This window comes from Salmo salar, chromosome 01 (genome assembly GCF_965601325.2).
Source record: "Salmo salar chromosome 01, fSalSal1, whole genome shotgun sequence".
Classification (NCBI taxonomy): Eukaryota; Metazoa; Chordata; class Actinopteri; order Salmoniformes; family Salmonidae; genus Salmo; species Salmo salar.
In genome coordinates, this window is record NC_138291.1 from 94,750,947 (window position 1) to 94,770,381 (window position 19,435).

Genomic DNA, 19,435 nt, shown 5'->3' on the forward strand with positions numbered 1-19,435 from the left:
TAGCAACAAAACAAAAAGGCGAAGAAACATCCTAAATTGTTTAAGATCAGTCATGTCAATCAGTCACATGCTTACTGAGGTGTAGCATACAGTTTTGTCTGAAATTGAATTTTAAGAATGCCCATCTGGTAAGCCTACCATTGGTAAAAACATTTTTTTTTTTTATAAAAAAAATAAATAAAGCCCAGACAGGGCCAAAAAAAGATGTCGGCTCATGCTTTTATTTATTTATTTATTTAACCTTTATTTAACCAGGTAGGCAAGTTGAGAACAAGTTCTCATTTACAATTGCGACCTGGCCAAGATAAAGCAAAGCAGTTCGACAACATACAAAAACACAGAGTTACACATGGAGTAAAACAACATACAATCAATGATGCAGTAGAAAAAAAATATATAAAAAAAATTAAAAAATGCTTACTGGGGTGTAGCCTACCATGTCGGCCCACAATGGATTATTTCTTTTTTAACACTAGGCAGGTCAGTTAAGAACAAATTCTTATTTACAATGACAGCCTACCGCGGCCAAACCCTTACGACGCTGGGCCAATTGTGCACCGCCCTATGGGACTCCCAATCACGGCCGGTTGGGACACAGCCACGAATCGAACAAGGGTCTGTAGCGTGCAACGTGTTTACACAGTGGGAAATGAAGAAGTATTTTATTTTTCACTATGATCAGCTTGTCAAAAATTGACAAACTTGAAACCACTGATCATGACAAATGGGGTGAAAACTCCTGGACAACAATCGTGATTGTCCATTCCATATTGTCCATTTTACTTTGACCTGTCTTGTCTGTTAGTTACAGCTATTTTTTTTTATTTGATTGAGTGCCATTTAGGTTAGGCTATTTAATGGGAGAAATCTGCATGAAGTAAAAAGTCTCATTACATTGTCATACATTTTTTCCTCGAACTGAACCGAGCTCTTAGTGCAGGTATCATATTATGGCCACAGAGCGAGAGTTCAGAATTTGCATTCTCTTTAATAACACAGTTATCTAAGACCAACCAAATACAGGAAGAGATCCCACATTACACTCTTTCATGCACTGTACATTTTTACTTCCTCTCTTCAGTAGTTTACCATACTCTTCAAGGCAGACACTGGACCATTTAAACATAGCTATTAACATTGTAAATGGCTAAGTAGCGACATGCAGTTCAACATTAATCAATGGTCTTGACTGTAGCTCTAATGGGGTTAGTGTTACGCTGTGATGAAGAGGAAAACACTAAATAAAGTAGTGAAATGCATAGAAATCCCCCGTAGGTAGCTGTTTTCAATTTGGTTTGCTTTAAGTCTACATAGTCAAAGACATGTTATTAACATGATAAAGAAAACACAAGTCATGTACTTCAGTGTGGCAGAAACTGCAGCTTGTCAAACTTCAAAAGTGAAACGGAACATTTGTATCATAACTGCAGACCTCTGTCCATTTCCTCCCACATGGCAAGGCTAATACTAGAAATCATGTCCTCTATTCTGCCTTGATCAGGTAGGAGTACGCTGCCTCAGAGCTTGCTTGACCTTCTTTGAAATATCTATATAATCATATATATAAAACATACATTTTGATCTGGCTGCAACGCCCTACTAGTTGTTACAGTACTCTGTCCAATATGCTATAAATACAAACAGATGAACATGGCATGGCCTTACAGTGAGAGAGAAGACAACAACCAAGATCTAAGTCAATGCAGTCATTTATCTCTTGTTCTCCATCCTTGAACTCTGTCTAAAACAGAGGAATTAAAATGGAACAATGGAAAGATGTCTAATACTGACATTCCAAAAAACAACTCCAACGCTCCTTTTAGCTGAACAATCACAGTTGACTGTTTTTCCTAAAGCTTTTATTTAAAAACAAATCTAAATAATTTCTCTATAAACAGCAGTTAGGCACATGGACATTACATTGAAGTCTACTTCTCACCCTGACATTTATAGTTACTTCATAAGTCAAGTCATTTGACTAAATGAAAATGGCTATCAGTAATAGGAATGGTAAATACATAGCACCATCTTTGTTGAAATCTTTTTTTATTTTTTATAAAAAAGTTAAAACATCTAAGCCATTATTTGGATGTTACCACTTAGTTTTTATAAAGCAAGCTCAGACAAAATCCTTCTAGCTCTATTTTATACATGCACTTTGGTGAAAACTGTTCAAAAACTTGTTGTATTGATCTTTTGGTGGTTTACAGCAACATAGCGTCTAATTATTTCATCAATACAAACATATTTATCAGCTAAAACAAAGCTTGTCTGAATATCTGACGGAGCAACACAACAATACTATGTACACATATGTAAAAAGTGTTATAAATAGACTTTAAACCATAGATACTATATACAGCTTCAAATTCTGACAGTATTGTTTCATCATGTGTTACCTCTCAGTATGATGCAGACCTGGGTGAAGACGGCTGTGGACCCAGTCAGATAAACCAGTCCTCAAGCTTCTGACCTTACTCTCCTGGGGGAGGGGGGGGGGGGATTGTTAATGCTGAGAGCGGGGTGGAGGTTAGGGGACAAGGGTCTTATTCCCGCTTTCTCAAGATGACATAGATGAGTCCGCTGATCAGGGCCAGAGGGAAGGCCACCCAGGCCATGATGTAGGCCCAGCCGAAGGCCTCTGAATCAGGCACCCATTTAGGACTCATCACCGTATAGATCACTGCTCCACTCATCACAAACAGACCTAGAGGAGAGGAAAATATGAGAAGAGAAGGAGGAGAGAATATGAGAAGGGGGAGGAGAGGAGATGAAGGGGAGGGGGTCGAATTCTTAAGATCAAATTCTTGTGTGTCACACCATCATCACAATCTGTAATGCTTCATGTAAGTTGTCCTAGTATGAACCATGTTGGGCAGCAGTAGAGGAGAGGTGAGTAGGGTCCATGCTTCCCAAATGGATTCCCCCAGCCAATTGTTGTGTCACACTGTCATGGTTCCTATTGAACTACAAACATGCCTCTATTAGATTCCTCACTTCCTCATCTAGAGTCCTGGCCCGCTTCCAAGTTACAAGAGAACCCAGCCCTGCCCACTGTAAACTGGCATGACACGGTCTCTGTGTTGATGTTAAATGGTTTGTTGTTCACCCCCTACGTTTCCAGTTTTGACATTCCCACTTGTGAGTGTCTATGCCCACTGGCATTTAATTTCATTTATTTCACCTTCATTTAACCAGGTAGGCCAGTTGAGAACAAGTTCTCATTTACAACTGCGACCTGACCAAGATTAAGCAAAGCAGCGCGACAAAAAACAACAAAGTTACACATGGGATAAAGAAACATACAGTCAATAACAATAGAAGAATCTGTATAGTGTGTGCGCAAATGAAGTAAGGCCGTAAGGCAATAAATAGGCCAATAGTGGCGAAGAAATTTACAATTTAACAATTTACACTGGAGTGATATGTACAGATGAGGATGTGCAAGTAGAAATACTGGTGTGAAAAAATTAGCAGAAAACAAAAACAAATAAGGGGATGAGGTAGGTAGTTGGATGGGCTATTTACAAATGGGCTGTGTTCAGCTGCAGCGATCGGTAAGCTGCTCTGATAGCTGATGCTAACAGGTTAAAGATAGTGAGGGAGATAAGTCTCCAACTTCAGTGATTTTTGGAATTCATTCCAGTCATTGGCAGCAGAGAACTTGAAGGAAAGGCAGCCAAAGAAGGTGTTGGCATTGGGGATGACCAGTGAAATATACCTGCTGGAGAGCGCGCCATGGGTGGGTGTTGCTATGGTGACCAGTGAGCTGAGATAAGACGGAGCTTTACCTAGCAAAGACTTATAGATGACCAGGAGCCAGTGGGTTTGGCGAGGAATATGTTGCGAGGACCAGCCAACGAGAGCATACAGGTCGCAGTGGTGGGTAGTATATGGGGCTTTGGTGACAAAACGGATGGCACTGTGATAGCAAACTGGATGTAGTCTGAGTATGGTGTTGGAGGCCATTTTGTAAATGACATCGCCGAAGTCAAGGATCGGTAGGATAGTCCGTTTTACCAGGGTATGTTTGGCAGCATGAGTGAGAGAGGCTTTGTTGCGAAATAGGAAGCTGATTCTAGATTTAATTTTGGATTGGAGATGCTTAATGTGAGTCTGGAAGGAGAGTTTACAGTTTAGCCAAACTACTAGGTATTTGTAGTTGTCCACATATTCTAAGTCAGAAGCGTCCAGAGTAGTGATGCTAGTCGGGCGGGTGCGGGCAGCGATCGGTTGAAGAGCACGCATTTAGTTTTACTAGCATTTAGGAGCAGTTGGAGGCCACGGATGGAGTGTTGTATGGCGTTGAAGCTCGTTTGGAGGTTTGTTAACACAGTGTCCAAAGAAGGGTATGGTCTACAGTGCCAACCTGGGAGGTTAGAAAGAGCTGCCAATGGTGGACACAATAGACCAGAAGAGGTGGCAGAATACAATAGACCCTATTCAACTGACAGACAATATCACTGCACTGACAGACAACGCAGAAGCTGTTTGTTGCAACACTTTCTGTGAAAGTCCACTCAGGTGCGGAGGGTGCATAGTCTGGATGTTTAGTGAACTGCTGGTGTATTGCTTGAATACAACAAAAAGCTTTAGGACCTATACAGTAAAGCTTTAGGACCCTTTATAAAGTGTAAACTTCTGAATAGGTCTGTTTCAGTTGAGTTTTTCCTGAATGACAGGAATAATGGGAACTTACTGGCGAGGATCTGGAAGACTCCAGTGAGGAAGAAGCGGCCTCCCTTTGGAAGGGTGAAGAGCTGACAGAAGAACAGGAAGAGAGAGATGAAGCTGAAGATGATGGACAGGATCATCAGGGCCTGCACCACCTGGATCCACTCTGCAGGGAAGAGAGAGGGAGCTTGTCAGTCAATTATACATAATATATTTAAGCAATAAGGCCCGAGGGGGGGGGTGTGCATGTCCAACACATCACGGCTAAGGGCTGTTCTTAGGCATAATCCAACGCAGAGCTACAGAGGAACACAGGATACATGGACTATACATGGCTATGCAGTCTATACAGTTGAAGACAGAAGTTTACATACACTTAGGTTGGAGTCATTAAAACTTGTTTTTCAACCATGCCACAAATTTCTTGTTAAAAAACTATAGGTTTTGGCAAATTGGTTAGGACATCTACTTTGTGCATGACAAGTCATTTTTTCCAATAATTGTTTACAGACAAGATTATTTCACTGTACACAATTCCAGTGGGCCGAATTTTACATAGTGTGTGCCTTGTGATGGTGTTCTTCGGCTTGCAAGCCTCCCCTTTTTCCTCAACATAATGGTCACGATGGCCAAACAGTTCTATTTTTTGTTTCATCAGACCAGAGGACATTTCTCCAAAAGTACGATCTTTGTCCCCATGTGCAGTTGCAAACCGTAGTCTGGCTTTTCAATGGCGGTTTTGGAGCAGTGGCTTCTTCCTTGCTGAGCGGCCTTTCAGGTTATGTCGATGTAGGACTCGTTTTACTGTGGATATAGATACTTTTGTACCGGTTTCCTCCAGCATCTTCACAAGATATTTTGCTGTTGTTCTGGGATTGATTTGCACTTTTCACACCAAAGTACGTTCATATCTAGGAGACAGAACGCATCTCCTCCATGAGCGGTACGACGGCTGCATGGTCCCATGGTGTTTATACTTGCGTACTATTGTTTGTACAGATGAACGTGGTACCTTCAGGCGTTTAGAAGTTGCTCCCAAGGATAAACCAGACTTGGAGGGCTACAGTTGTTTTTCCCCTGAGGTCTTGGCTGATTTCTTTTGATTTTCCCCATGATGTCAAGCAAAGAGGCACAGAGTTTGATGGTAGGCCTTGAAATACATCCACAGGTACACCTCCAATTGACTCAAATTATGTCAATTAGCCTATCAGAAGCTTCTAAAGCCATGGCATGACATCATTTTCTGGAATTTTCCAAGCTGTTTAAAAGGCACAGTCAACTTAATGTATGTAAACTTCTGACCCACTGGAATTGTGATACAGTGAATTATAAGTGAAATAATTGTCTGTAAACAATTGTTGGAAAAATGAATTGTGTCATGCAAAGTAGATGTCCTAACCGACTTGCCAAAACTATAGTTTGTTAACAAAAAAAAAAAGTGTGGCGGTGTTGAAAAACAAGTTAATGACTCCAACCTAAGTGTATGTAATCTTCCGACTTCAACTGTATGAATTGGCTATACATGGATATATGCATTAGACTTCACTTTCTATTTACAGCAACATGGTAATCGAATCATGCAGAGTTCGCAACACTAAAGAAATGACTTTGAGAATGGAGATCAGTGAAATGACAGGGAATAAGCCTTGTTTAGTTACCTGGAATACTTAACCCATAAGTCTAAGCCAGGGGAGGGGGTTCTACTAAGCTGTATGGAATTGTTTTAATAAGGTCATACCAAGGATCATTTTGCTATTTGATTTTCAAGACCCCTTGAAGTATCAATTTTTATGATTCAATATTTTTTTTTAAAGCCCATACATACCACTGAATAACATATTCACTACATGGAACATGTAAAGGATCTCGCCCAACAAATATCAAAAGAAAGTTCTCTGAAGTGTCTGTCCTAGATCTGAGAAATATAAGAACAGGAAACATTTATTTATTTTTTACACGTATTTAACCCCTTATTTTTGGCACTATACAGTGTCCATATATACACTTCCATTAACTTTTTCCAACTGGTACCAGGGGACATTCAGATGAATCTTATGGGTATCCTAGAGCAAAACAGAGAGAGTCTCACCTTTGCACAGAGGGGTCATATACATGTGTAGCCCAAACAGACAGAACTTGGCAGACAGGGACTTGTCTGAAGTCGGTACAGCCAATATGCTTGTGGGGGTTGTAGAGAAAAATGAAGAATACCATCGTGTTCGTGAGAGTCTCATTTTTCCATAGAGTTTGTAGGCCAAACCGTTTGGCCGCTACAGATTGTTTTCCGGGCTGTCTCATGGTCTGACAACCACAACTCTAGCTCTGTCACCGTAGATGCAACATCTGTGGATGCGATGATTGAGAAGTATCCAATGCAAAAAACAGATCTCTAGCTTAAAATTACTGATTTTACAGGGATTTTTTGTATTATGCTGATTACATTTCCAAGGGGGTGCGAATGTCATCCACAATAAATGGTACCTAGGTATCCTGGTCCTGAACGCATTGTAGCCTACTCAATAATACAAAGAGGCCCTTAAGCCATTGTATAAGATATTGATGGTCTGGTTACTGTATCTACTGTTCTAAGGCCAGGTTACAACAGCACAGAAAGCCCTGTTAACCCATTATAGTAACCTGAAAATGACAGCCAAGGACTTTGAGCAGTAGCATCGCGTGGGTAAAAAATAAAAATATCACTGGGGGAGCCAAGCCAGAAAAAAAAGCCATATTACAACCGGTGTTGTGATAATTGTGTTGTTTGCTCTATAACCTGTTAGGCCTATATATCACGGAGGCAAAGCATATGAACTAAGGCCGAGACATTAAGACAGTGGCAGAATAAATTCATCCACACCTTTGTTTCATCACAAAACTGGAGAGCAACCTCTGTCCGGTGAAGTCCAAAGCATATTGCATGTAACATGGCCTACAGCAGTGTCAAGCAAGTTAGTGTATCCAAAAGGGATTTGGACTTGTGGTTTTACATACTTCTCTGTACTGGCCAGTGATTATAACAGCGATTCTGATCCAATCATTAATGTATCCGAAATACTAAACTATTGATTCATAACCACGGAGAGCTACCGCAAGATGCAAAGAAAACAGGCGCTGCCTCCATTAATCCAGCATAATTTCAACATGCTTAGTCTAATACAGTGACAACTAAAAGATATCAAAATCAATTTAGTCCAATCAATGTAAGCTAACTATGAGGCTGTCCATGAAACTGATTTATGAGTGCAAAAATGTTGATTCACCCTACTTGTAGAGAAACGCCAATGCCATCCTCTTTCATGTTGCCTAAACGGTCTATGACTGTCATACAGCACACACTGTTTGTTGTCCTAGGCTACCTGGCTAAAATGCTTGCTCGCTAGCCTAACTTCCTTTCATGTGCAACTAGTTAGCTAGTTAACATTAGCCTTCTACATCTAACTACCTGTTGAACTTCCATCCTCTCAAGCCAGGGGCACAATGTATACATTATTGATTGGATCAGAATTGTTGTTATAATCATTGGCCAGTACAGAGAATTATGTAAAACCACAAGTACAAATCCTTTTTAGCTAGCTAGTCACCGGAGGACAACACAAAATGCAACAATTCAAGTTTTTTTTGTCAATGACGTTTGGCTTCTAAAGTGATGCCATTGCTGTGAAGCCAAATCCACAGTGGCTTCCCTTGACACTTTGGTGCGCCAGAACCATTCACAGCACAGCTGAGATGGGCTACACAGACAGACAGGAGGGCGCTGTTTCGTTCACTTGGATGCTTTCTCCGGCGAGATACATTGTCTCTTGCGATTTGAAGGATATTTATGAAAGAGATGAAATAAATTATTTTGTGTGTTTTTTTCCTTGGTAGATTTTTGTGGAAACCAGGCTTCCCTTGGCATCCATGAATACATGCCACTGACAGATATATCCCCCCACCACTCTGTTAGCGGTACAACCACAGCACTATGTCTGGAATGCCTGGACTTCCACGCAGCTCTATTTCTTGTCAGAGGGTCATGCATGCAGCCTGCATCCACTCTCAGGTTTCCTAAGCCATCTCTCCATCTAGCTCTCCCTCTCCAAAGCCATCTCTCACGTCGCTCTCCCTTTCACTTCATGTTTAGCCGTGTCTGCTGCTGTCACTACCCATGCCACAACATGTTGTTTCTGCTGGAGCTCTACCAAAATATTTACCTCTACAGAGCCAAACAGAAATGTATTATTGGACTACGTGGAAATATATTCTACATCAAGTAACAAATGGAAGTTGCAAAATTAGATTTCAAACATAAAAAAATAAAAAATAAAATACACCTTATGGAACTGTGAAGCAACACAAATGTAGGCACAGACGCATACATGTTCACATGGATCTTGTGTTGTAGATATGTGGTAGTAGAGTAGGGGCCTGAGGGCACACACTTAATTAGTTGTGAAATCTGTTTAGAATGCATTATAAAAAAACATTACATAACTGCCTTCATTTTTTTGGACCCCAGGAACAGTAGCTGCTGCCTTGTCAGGAAATAATGGGGATCCTTAATAAATACAAATACAGACCTGCATGCCCCCATTGGATACTAAGGACACTGGACCATAGTCAAGTAGGAAGATAAGGTTCCAGTATACACCATGCATCCTCCATGTCTCAGTAATCTCTCAGGTACCAAACTTACTGTGCATGCTTGTTTTTAACCAGTATTTCATTTATCACAAATCCAGTGGTTTGAAACACTGATCAGGCTCCTTTAGTATCACTAATTGGTTAAGAAACATGAATGAATGAATGAATGAATGAATGAATGAATGTGGCTCAGACGTAGTCCAGTCCACAAGCAGACACTTTACTAACTTATAACTGTTTGTTCAGTTGACATCCATTTGTAGATTGTTTATACATCTTCCATGATGCACCTGAAGCTTTCCAGGAAACTAATACATCTTGTCATGAGAGGTTTGGGGAAACAACAGGGTTTAATGGAGTCAATGACGTTATCAAAGAGTCTGTCACCCCAGAGCAGAGGTAATAGCCAACAATACTATCAAATCAATCCACCGTATAGCAATACGACAATCTATTTATATCCATGAAAGCTTTACATAAAACCAAATCAACTCACAGTAAGGCTAACGATACGTTCATGTATATGACAATTTATAGGCCTAAACATGATCACATGTTGCACGATACTTTGTTGTTCGGCACTTTGTTTTACATCAAGGTCCTATAAATATATCCTATACGGTTGATAAACAGACATGTTCTCTTCCTTCCGTTCTTCCTGTCTCGTATGAGAAGGCTGTGACATGGGGCATTTCCTGGTGTGAGGTGTGGTCCTTTGGGCCCACAATATCTACCATAATAAGAGTCCCCGTTGTGCTTGTGTGTACGGTTATTTCCATTCTACGCTCCATGGCTATACCCATACAACAAAATGTTATACTGTATATTATATAATTCATACAAAATATACAGACATTTTTCACAAAAAAGTCAAGAGGATAATGAAGAATTGTTCTTAGTTTGTTGAGTCCTGACTATCCTGAGGCACAAGGCCATATCTGCTATGTATGTCATGTTAATGTAATCTTCAGCTGACAGATTGAAGTGCCAGCTTGTGGCTACAGTAGAGATCAGACCAGCTGGTCTCTGTCCATTACATGTAATAACTAACATACAGTAAGAAGTTGATGTGGACATTGCTTAACTGTAATTAGTGATAGAAAACGAAGGACTGGATTCCATTTCAGGGGCAAAGTCAGGTCAAGTGCAAACGGCATGGGCAAAACAAAAACCAATCCCCACATGGAATATAAAAACTTTACTCCTAATAGCAAGATTAAAAATAAAAAGGCCAACCAGTGTGTGTGACCGTCGGTGATGCCTCCATCCCACCCTCATGTTTAGCTCACCCAGTCAAACCCGTTTTACTGATTGCTCAGCAAAGCATTGCAGTAGCCTTTGAACACTACTGATTGGCTGGGTCGGGCTGGGCCCCATGCACGTGAGTAGACTCCACCATCTTCCCTCTACCCCTACCTCCTCACAGAATACACGAGTGAGAGAATCCGCTGCCTGTCTCTCTAACAAAACACACTGGGGCCTGAGTCCGACCCACTCAGTTTAGACATCACCAGGCAGCTAGCTACAGCCTGTTGGGCTTGAGACTACTTTAGTAATGGATCTCGAAGGCAATACATGAAACTACTGAACACAAGTTCAGTAGCATTACATTGCCCTAGAACCATGTTTTAATGGCGTCAGACCGAGGCTCTGTTTCTGTCCTCATGCTCTTAAACCTTAGTGCTGCTTTTGATAACGTCGATCACCACATTCTTTTGGAGAGATTGGAAACCCAAATTGGTCACCACGGACAAGTTCTGGCCTGGTTTAGATCTTATCTGTCAGAAAGATATCAGTTTGCCACTGTAGACGGTTTGTCCTCTGACAAACCAACTGTAAATTTCAGTGTTCGTCAAGGCTCCGTTTTAGAACCACTATTGTTTTCACTATATATCGTACCTCTTGGTGATGTCAATCGGAAACATAATGTTAACTTTCACTGCTATGCAGATGACACACAGCTGTACATTTCGATGAAGCATGGTGAAGTCCCAAAATTGCCCTCCCTGGAAGCCTGTGTTTCAGACATAAGGAAGTGGATGGCGGCAAATGTTCTACTTTAAAACTCAGACAAAACAAGGATGCTAGTTCTAGGTCACAAGACAAAGAGATCTTCTGTTGAACCTGACAATTAATCTTGATGGTTGTAGTCATCTCAAATAAAACTGTGAAGGACCTCTGTGTTACTCTGGACCCTGATCTCTCTTTTGACAAACATATCAAGACTGTTTCAAGGACAGCTTTTTTCCATCTACGTAACATTGCAAAAATAAGAAACTTTCTGTCCAAAAATGAATCCATGCTTTTGTCACTTCTAGATTAGACTACTGCAATGCTCTACTTTCCGGCTACCCGGATAAAACACTAAATAAACTTCAGTTAGTGCTAAATAGGGCTGCTAGAATCTTGACTAGAACCAAAAAATGTGATCATATTACTCAAGTGCTGGCCTCTGTACACTGGCTTCCTGTTAAGGCTAGGGCTGATCAAGGTATTACTGCTAACCTACAAAGCATTAAATGGGCTTGCTCCTACCCATCTTTCCGATTTGGTCCTGCCGTACATACCTACATGTACAGTACAGTCACAAGACGCAGGCCTCATTAGGGTCCCTAGAATTTCTAAGCAAACAGCTGGAGGCAGGGCTTTCTCCTATAGAGCTCAATTTTAATGGAACGGTCTGCCGATCCATGTGAGAGACGCAGACTCAGTCTCAACCTTTAAGTCTTTATTGAAGACTCATCTCTTCAGTAGGTCCTATGATTGAGTGTAGTCTGGCCCAAGAGTGTGAAGGTGAAAGGAAAGGCACTGGAGCAATGAACCGCCCTTGCTGTCTCTGCCTGGCTGGTTCCCCTCTCTACATTGGGATTCTCTGCCTCTAACCCTTTTACAGGGGCTGAGTCACTGGCTTACTGGTGCTCTTCCATGGCGTCCCTAGGAGGGGTGCTTCACTTGAGTGGATTGAGTAACTGACGTGATCTTCCTGTCCGGGTTGGTGCCCCCCCCCCAGGGGTCGTGCCCTGGGATAGATCGTCGTGGGCTATACTCAGCCTTGTCTCAGGATCGTAAGTGTGTGGTTGAAGATATCCCTCTAGTGGTGTGGGGCCTGTGCTTTGGCAAAGTGGGAGGGGTTATATCCTGCCTGTTTGGCCCTGTCCTTGGGTATTATTGGACGTGACCAGTGTCTCCCGACCCCTCCTGTCTCAGCCTCCAGTATTTATGCTACAATAGTTTGTGTGTCGGGGGGGGGGGGGGGGGGCTAGGGTCAGTCTGTTATATCTGGAGTATTTCTCCAGTCTTATCAGGTGTCCTGTGTGAATTGAAGTATGCTCTCTCTAATTATCTCTCTCTCTCCCTCCGAGACCTGAGCCCTAGGACCATGCCTCAGGACTACCTGGCCTGATGACTCCTTGCTGTCCCCAGTCCACCTGGTCATGCTGCTGCTCTGGCTTAAGAACTGTTCGGCCTACGGCTGTGGAACCATGACCTGTTCACCGGACGTGCGACCTTGTCCCAGACCTGCTGTTTCCCACTCTCTAGATACAGCAAGAGCGGTAGAGACACTCAATGATTGGCTATGAAAAGCCAACTGACATTTACTCCTGAGGTGCTGACCTGTTGCACCCTCTACAACCACTGTGATTATTATTTTTGACCCCACTGGTCATCTATGAACATTTGAACATCTTGGCCATGTTCTGTTATAATCTCCACCTGGCACAGCCAGAAGAGGACTAGCCACCCCTCAAGCCTGGGTCCTCTCTAGGGAGTTTTTCATAGCCACCGTGCTTCTACACCTGCACCTGTTTTAGACTGAGTTTCAATACAGTACTTTGTGACATCAGCTGATGTAAGAAGGGCTTTATAAATGAATGTGATTGATTGATGTTTCTGCTAATTGTAAGATAGAAGTTATGATATGGATATGCAGTAGACTAATTTAATATGGTACTGTTTCTTGTTGCAGTGTTTCCCTCCAACCCCTGTTGACTCTGTCTGAATCTGTCTCAGACATAAAACACACAGCTGTTAGGTCTCTGGTTTTGTTAATGATCTCGCTGTATACAGGATCTGATACATGGGTGTGACCAGAGCTGTCAGCACACCGTGTTCTGTATGGGGTTGTCCAAGGCCTCCCTGTCTGCTGCACACTCACACATAAAATCATGCTCAGATCTAACACTTTAAAATACCATAAAAAAGACCCATACATGCCTGAATATGGACGTCACATGACTATTTATACAAAGTTTCACATTCTCACCCCTAGATGGCAGTAGGGTCTCATTGGAGCCTGATTCCCATTAGGGGCATGGTTAACAGGAGTGTGAGTGGGCTTTCAGGGCCTAAACCAGTTATTGTTAATCCCACTTCAAGTCATCCCACGTTTTACTGTCTAGGATCTTAGTCAACCAACAGTGCTTAACTTATTCTCAAGACACAAGCAAATCTCAACCAGTTTGGTGTCAAAAGCACTAATATTCAGAATACCCAATTTATAGGATCTACAAATAGATATCTACAGTATATCCTTCAAAATAAGTTCACTATTGGACAATAGGAGGCATCATCAGCATCATGAGATGACTTTCTGAAAGAAACCTAGCCACTGCAGCAGATGTACAGTCAGTCTTTACTGTATTTTACCTCCAGTGTTGGCCAGGTCACAGTGGTATCCTCCATTGGTTGTAGAGCAGTTATTCCAGAGGTCTGAGCTGCTAGTGGACCCTGTCGTCCAGGCCTAGAGGATAAACAACACAGAGCTGCTATTAACGAGAACACTGCCTAATAGAAAGCCTTACACATATCAGAGATGTCAATGCTTTAAAACTCTTCTTTTTTTTTACTGTTTTGATTCATTTTCATAAATGAGAACCAATTATTGATAATGAGCTTTACTTACGCTGACAATTGTTGACACAAATAGGAGGACTAGGGCTGCAATGTGCAGGAGGACGATTCCCAGTAGTAGGAGCAGCATCTTGTCAGAAGGAGCTAAATGACAAAAGAAAGAGGCGCAGTCAGTTTCTGAAGGTCTCGCTCCAGTTCTGTGGGACATGGGTGTGTCACTGCAGGATTTTCAATACCCTGCTTTCAACACAGAACAGCGCCTTCTCTGAAACTTGATCTGCACAGTGGAATGGCTATTGGAGAGAGGAGTTCTAAAAGGAGAAAGTGTTTATATCCAGCTGATATTCAACTTGTAATACACATGAAGTAAAGTTTAGCTGAACATTTTGTTCATGTTTAAAATGTAAGTCACTTATGTATGTCCACTAGAAATGAACAAGTGTATACCTACAATATTTTTTGTGTAGCATGGCATTAATCACACCCTTAGTAAGTTTCCCTGCTTTCCTTTATGAGAAAAATAATTTAAAAAGGCAGGTTGTTGTTTCCTCCATGTAGCATGATAAACAAATCAATCTAGGTTAGAACAGGCCACTTTTCACACAGCACCGCAGATCCAGTTGGAACTAAAACATGTTGTAATGACAATTGTAATGAGGAAAGCCCGCTTCGTTTTGGAGTTCCGTTCGTGCCATATATTCCATGCGCATGTGATTATTTAATCTACCGAAAAAGTTCACAGTTGGAAGCAAAGACAACTTACTTAGTGCGACTGCAGAGTGACTATAATTCCACAAAAATCGTTTTCCGACGAAAAGCGCGCAAAGCAAGTTTCCCCGAGTCCAACAACTGTTCCAATTTCTTCTGAATAGATTGATATGAAGGGCAGCGCTGCAGTTATAAAGTATCTCATTATGGAAGAACAACGCCCATCGGTGCGTCGCTACGTCAGGGAGTGCCCCTCTGTGATAGGATTTCCGATACATCGTTTGGAAGTCAAGTACATAATTACACAGCAGGAAAGCAGTCTGGAAGTTACTCACTCACTGTGCTTGGAAGTTATTTCATGACACATTGTTTGCTTGGATACATGGATACCATGAACACATAACGACCTTTTGTCGTCGAGGATAATGTATTATTAATATCTCTCTGGATGGAATTCCTTAGAATAATTTCACCTAAATGTTATGGAACTATCATTTAAATGTATATAGTTCACGCACATGATTAAATTGATAACTCCAGTCAATAATGATATGTGATATATTGAATAGGCTTAAATCAAATCCAAATGTTAACACTGATGAGCTACATAGATATATATTTTTAATGTCAAATATTAGTTATTGTTGGCCTTTGAACTTTATTACAACTTTGATACACCTCATCATTTATCTCATGTTGAAATTGAGAGAGGTCGGGTGGATGTAACCTAGCTTACTGTACAGTACAGTGAGGTATGTTGGAAGTGCTCCAAAGTGATTAAATACTGGGAAATGAGGCACACAAACATTGTTGGTTCCCAGAATGGGAACAAGCCTCTCTCTCGCTGCTAGCCCACAGTGTGGTCCGCTCTGTGATTGACTCACCCCATCACACAGCATGGGTGAAAGTGTGGACGAGTGGGTATGACCCAGCCGTACCGCAGAGCCTGTGAGATGTAGGCCTGCTGGAGAGGAGAGATGGGGCAGGGATAGCCCCAGATCCTATCTTCTGTTTGACATGACTCATTCAACTGGGAGCCCATAGGGCTCTGGTCAAAAGTAGTGCACGATGTAGGAATTAGGTTGCCATTTGAGATACAGGCAGGATCTGGGGTTATCCTCTGTTTGACATGAATCATTCAGCTTGGAGCAGGGAGTGTGTTCTAACCTCCGTAGGCATGGATTCTACTCCTCTGTGTACAGGGAAGGTTACAGGTGCAGATACTGATAACAGGGTAATAAAGTAATGGGTGTTGCAATGATCGGAATTCAGAGAGCCTCATTTTGGTGTGAAGAGCAGTGGGGAGTCAAAACAAAACTTTAGCAGCCTTATTCCTGTACACAGATTACACTCAATTCCCTGGACTGGAGATTCTCCATTCAGGAGGAGATTCTCCATTCAGCAGGAGTAGAAACCGGACTAAAACCTCTCTCTAAAACAACCAGTAGCACACTACAGCACTGAGACCTACTGGATGCTGCTTCACCCTGAGTGACAGGCTGAATTCTGCAGTCATGTGAAATACATATTCTAGAAATTCTACCGTGTAAGGGTCTTTGTGGTCCAGATTAGACTGATAAAATATACACACTTCAGCACTCAATGGTCAGTCATTAGGCCTATAAGGAAGACGACACCACACAGTGTTTTAGCCCTGAATACAGAGTGTGTGTTGGGTGGACGTCATACATATAGCATGTGACAGACAGACACGTAATACACACTCAGTAGGTTTGTAGAGCAGCTCTACACACACACACACACACACACACACACACACACACACACACACACACACACACACACACACACACACACACACACACACACACACACACACACACACACACACACACACACACACACACACACAGTGATATGGAGACATCATACTGCCCCAGAGGAGCCAAGGAGTGGTAGTCTGGTCCCAGATCAGTTTATTCAGCATATCAATGCCTTGCCAAACAGCACACATATCTGGGACCAGGATAATAGAATAGCTCACTACTGCCTGAAATGAAAAGCTGCTTAGCGCACCCTTCTAGCCCCATATATGCTAATGTTTGTAAAAGACTGACAAGAGTTAGTGTGTGGGTGGGTGGATGTGCCAACCGCTTGGGAGTGTTACATTACCCCATTTGTTTAACAGAGGCCCAGAGCCAACCCAGCTGGGAGACAGTTAACAAGTCAGGAGCTGATCAAAGTCTAGCATTGCGTCTCTGTCACAAACTAGCTCACAGTGATTGATCTACAGGTAACTGCCAAAATAAAGGAAACACCAACATAAAGTTTCTTAATAGGGCGTTGGGCCAGAACTTCTTCAATGCACCTTGGCATATAGTGCGTTATTGACGGACATTGAAGCAGTAGGTTCCAGACTTACAGTTGGTTATTGATGGACAGTGAAGCAGTGGGGTTCCAGACTTACAGTGGGTTATTGATGGACAGTGAAGCAGTAGGTTCCAGACCTAGAGAGGGTTATTGATGGACAGTGAAGCAGTAGGTTCCAGGTAGGATTCCTTCCTTGGAGGTCAGGAGTAAGGGACAAATGGTAACTACTGAGAACGTTGCTACTGATCAGGCGAGGGTTAGGTTGCTTGTTAGGTTACTCCCTACGTCCTGGGATGGCATCAGAGTGTGAAGTGCTCCTCTCTGTTGGACCTTAATAGTTAGTTAAACAGCTTCCGTCCCACCATCACCGTACCACCACCTCCCCTGGCCCCAATCTGCCCCTCTCCTCCGTCTCTCTGAAACAGCCCAGATGAGTCACAATGGACCGCTAAGGCCTGCCCAGCTATTTAAAGAGATAGAGATGCAGTCTCTCTCAAACGTACACCCACTTACAGGAAAAGTTCTAGGCACATGGTGTGTGTTAGGGTACAATGGCACACAGAAGAATCTGTGGCACATTTTGTGAGTATTTGTGTGTGTGTTTGAGGGTGTTGGGTGAATATTGTGTGGTCTGAGAAACATAATGTGTTGAATCTACTAGTTTAAAATCTCTGAGCTCTAGTCTGGAGGTCTCGTTGTCAGGTTTACATTACCTCCTGGTAGTCCTGTCATCAGGCTAACATTACCTCCTGGTAGTCTGATCATCAAGTTTACGTTACCTCCAGGTAGTCTGGTCATCAGGTTTACATTACATCCAGGTAGTCTGTTCATCAGGTTTACATTGCCTCCGGTGTGGTCATCGAGTTTACATTACCTCCTGGTAGTCTGGTCATCAGGTTTACATTACCTACTGGTAGTCTGGTCATCAGGTTTACATTACCTCCAGGTAGTCTGGTCATCAGGTTTACATTACCTCCAGGTAGTCTGGTCATCAGGTTTACATTACCTCCTCAGACAAACAAAGCACGAGGTGATAGTACTCATTTCATTTCATGCATTTAAAAAAAAATACATTTGTACTGGTCCCCCGTGGGAATCGAACCCACAACACTGGTGTTGCACACACCATGCTGGCGTTGCAAACACCATGCTCTACCAACTGAGCCACAGGGAAGACTTTTGACCAGTGTAGTCTACTATATAGGGAATAGAGTGCCATTTCGGACACAGCCACTGAAATATGCTCATTTGTGACTCGGTTTTATATGAAAATACCATTGACCTACAGAATCATTATCCTGTAAATTATATCAACACCCTGGAGGTGAGGGTTGTGGCATAAAGCTATGTCTTTCTATTAGGATACAGTGGTAACTATAGCAACTCTAGAGAGATGAGGTGTTTGTGCTTCTTATGAAGATAATCTGATAATCTGAGATCAGAATCAGTTTGCGGTGGTGTGAGGAACTGCTGTGCTCTCCTCGCCTGACTGTCTATTTTCTCCTTCTTCCCGCTTTTCCTCATCTTCCTCTAACTACCACACTTCCTGTTGTCTCCTTAGAGACAGAAATCTAAATAAACAACAGTGAATTAAAAGAAATGCAGAGCAGAATTCTCGAATCATCCCACGCTATGATTCAGCAGGAAAGAGCACAGTCTGCTAACTCTGTTCCCCGTCACCCCTTCACCCCACCCACCAACAACAGATCAATCATATAGATCGTCCAGGCATTCCTCTCAATTTCACTGTGTAATCTTCAGACTCAAGGCTCCATGAGTTGGCCATCTCTCTTTAACCCAGTGTGATTCAAAATGTTGCTAAAGACCCCTGAAAGTCAGTTTGCAGTTACACATCTTATCATACCACTTTGTTTGATGAAACTGAGTAATGTGGGGTATGCTGGTGAGTGATATGAGGGAATTTTATGACAGGTTTCATTAGAACTGTGTCAATACTGAGAAACAAAGGGATATAATAAGATGGCGCCGAAGAACATGGCTGAAGTTTTACATTCTCCCAACCAATCGTGATATTTTGTGAGTTTTTTTGCGTTTTGTGTCACTTATTTTTTTTACTTATTGTGTACATAATGTTGCTGCTACCGTCTCTTATGACCAAAAATAACTTCTGGACATCAGAACAGCGATTACTCACCGCGGACTGGAAGAAACCTTTTCCTTTAACAACTCCGACGAGAAGGATATCCTGCTTTCACTGGAACAGGCCCAGATCCCCGCCTTTTACGTG

General features: G+C 42.2%; 1 protein-coding gene across 1 annotated transcript; it reads right to left on the bottom strand.

Annotated features, from left to right (window-relative positions):
* Positions 1–205: 205 nt before the first annotated feature.
* Positions 206–15,064, bottom strand: LOC106610551 (peripheral myelin protein 22). The gene is made up of 5 exons (XM_014209941.3): positions 14,912–15,064; positions 14,201–14,292; positions 13,945–14,038; positions 4,700–4,840; positions 206–2,707 (listed from the first exon to the last, which is right to left on the bottom strand). Exons 2-5 carry the CDS (start codon positions 14,276–14,278, stop codon positions 2,547–2,549), a joined length of 474 nt encoding a protein of 157 aa, XP_014065416.3. The 5' UTR covers positions 14,279–14,292; positions 14,912–15,064; the 3' UTR covers positions 206–2,546.
* Between the last annotated feature and the right edge of the window lie 4,371 nt (positions 15,065–19,435).

Bases quoted from the DNA above. Each gene is read 5' to 3' on its own strand.
- LOC106610551 (XM_014209941.3), bottom strand. From the start codon at position 14,278: ATGCTGCTCCTACTACTGGGAATCGTCCTCCTGCACATTGCAGCCCTA. The intron at 4,841-13,944 runs GTAAAATACAGT...TCTTCCCTGCAG, and splicing joins TGACCTGGCCAACACTGGAG to AGTGGATCCAGGTGGTGCAG. The intron at 2,708-4,699 runs GTAAGTTCCCAT...CCTCTCCTCTAG, and splicing joins AGTCTTCCAGATCCTCGCCA to GTCTGTTTGTGATGAGTGGA.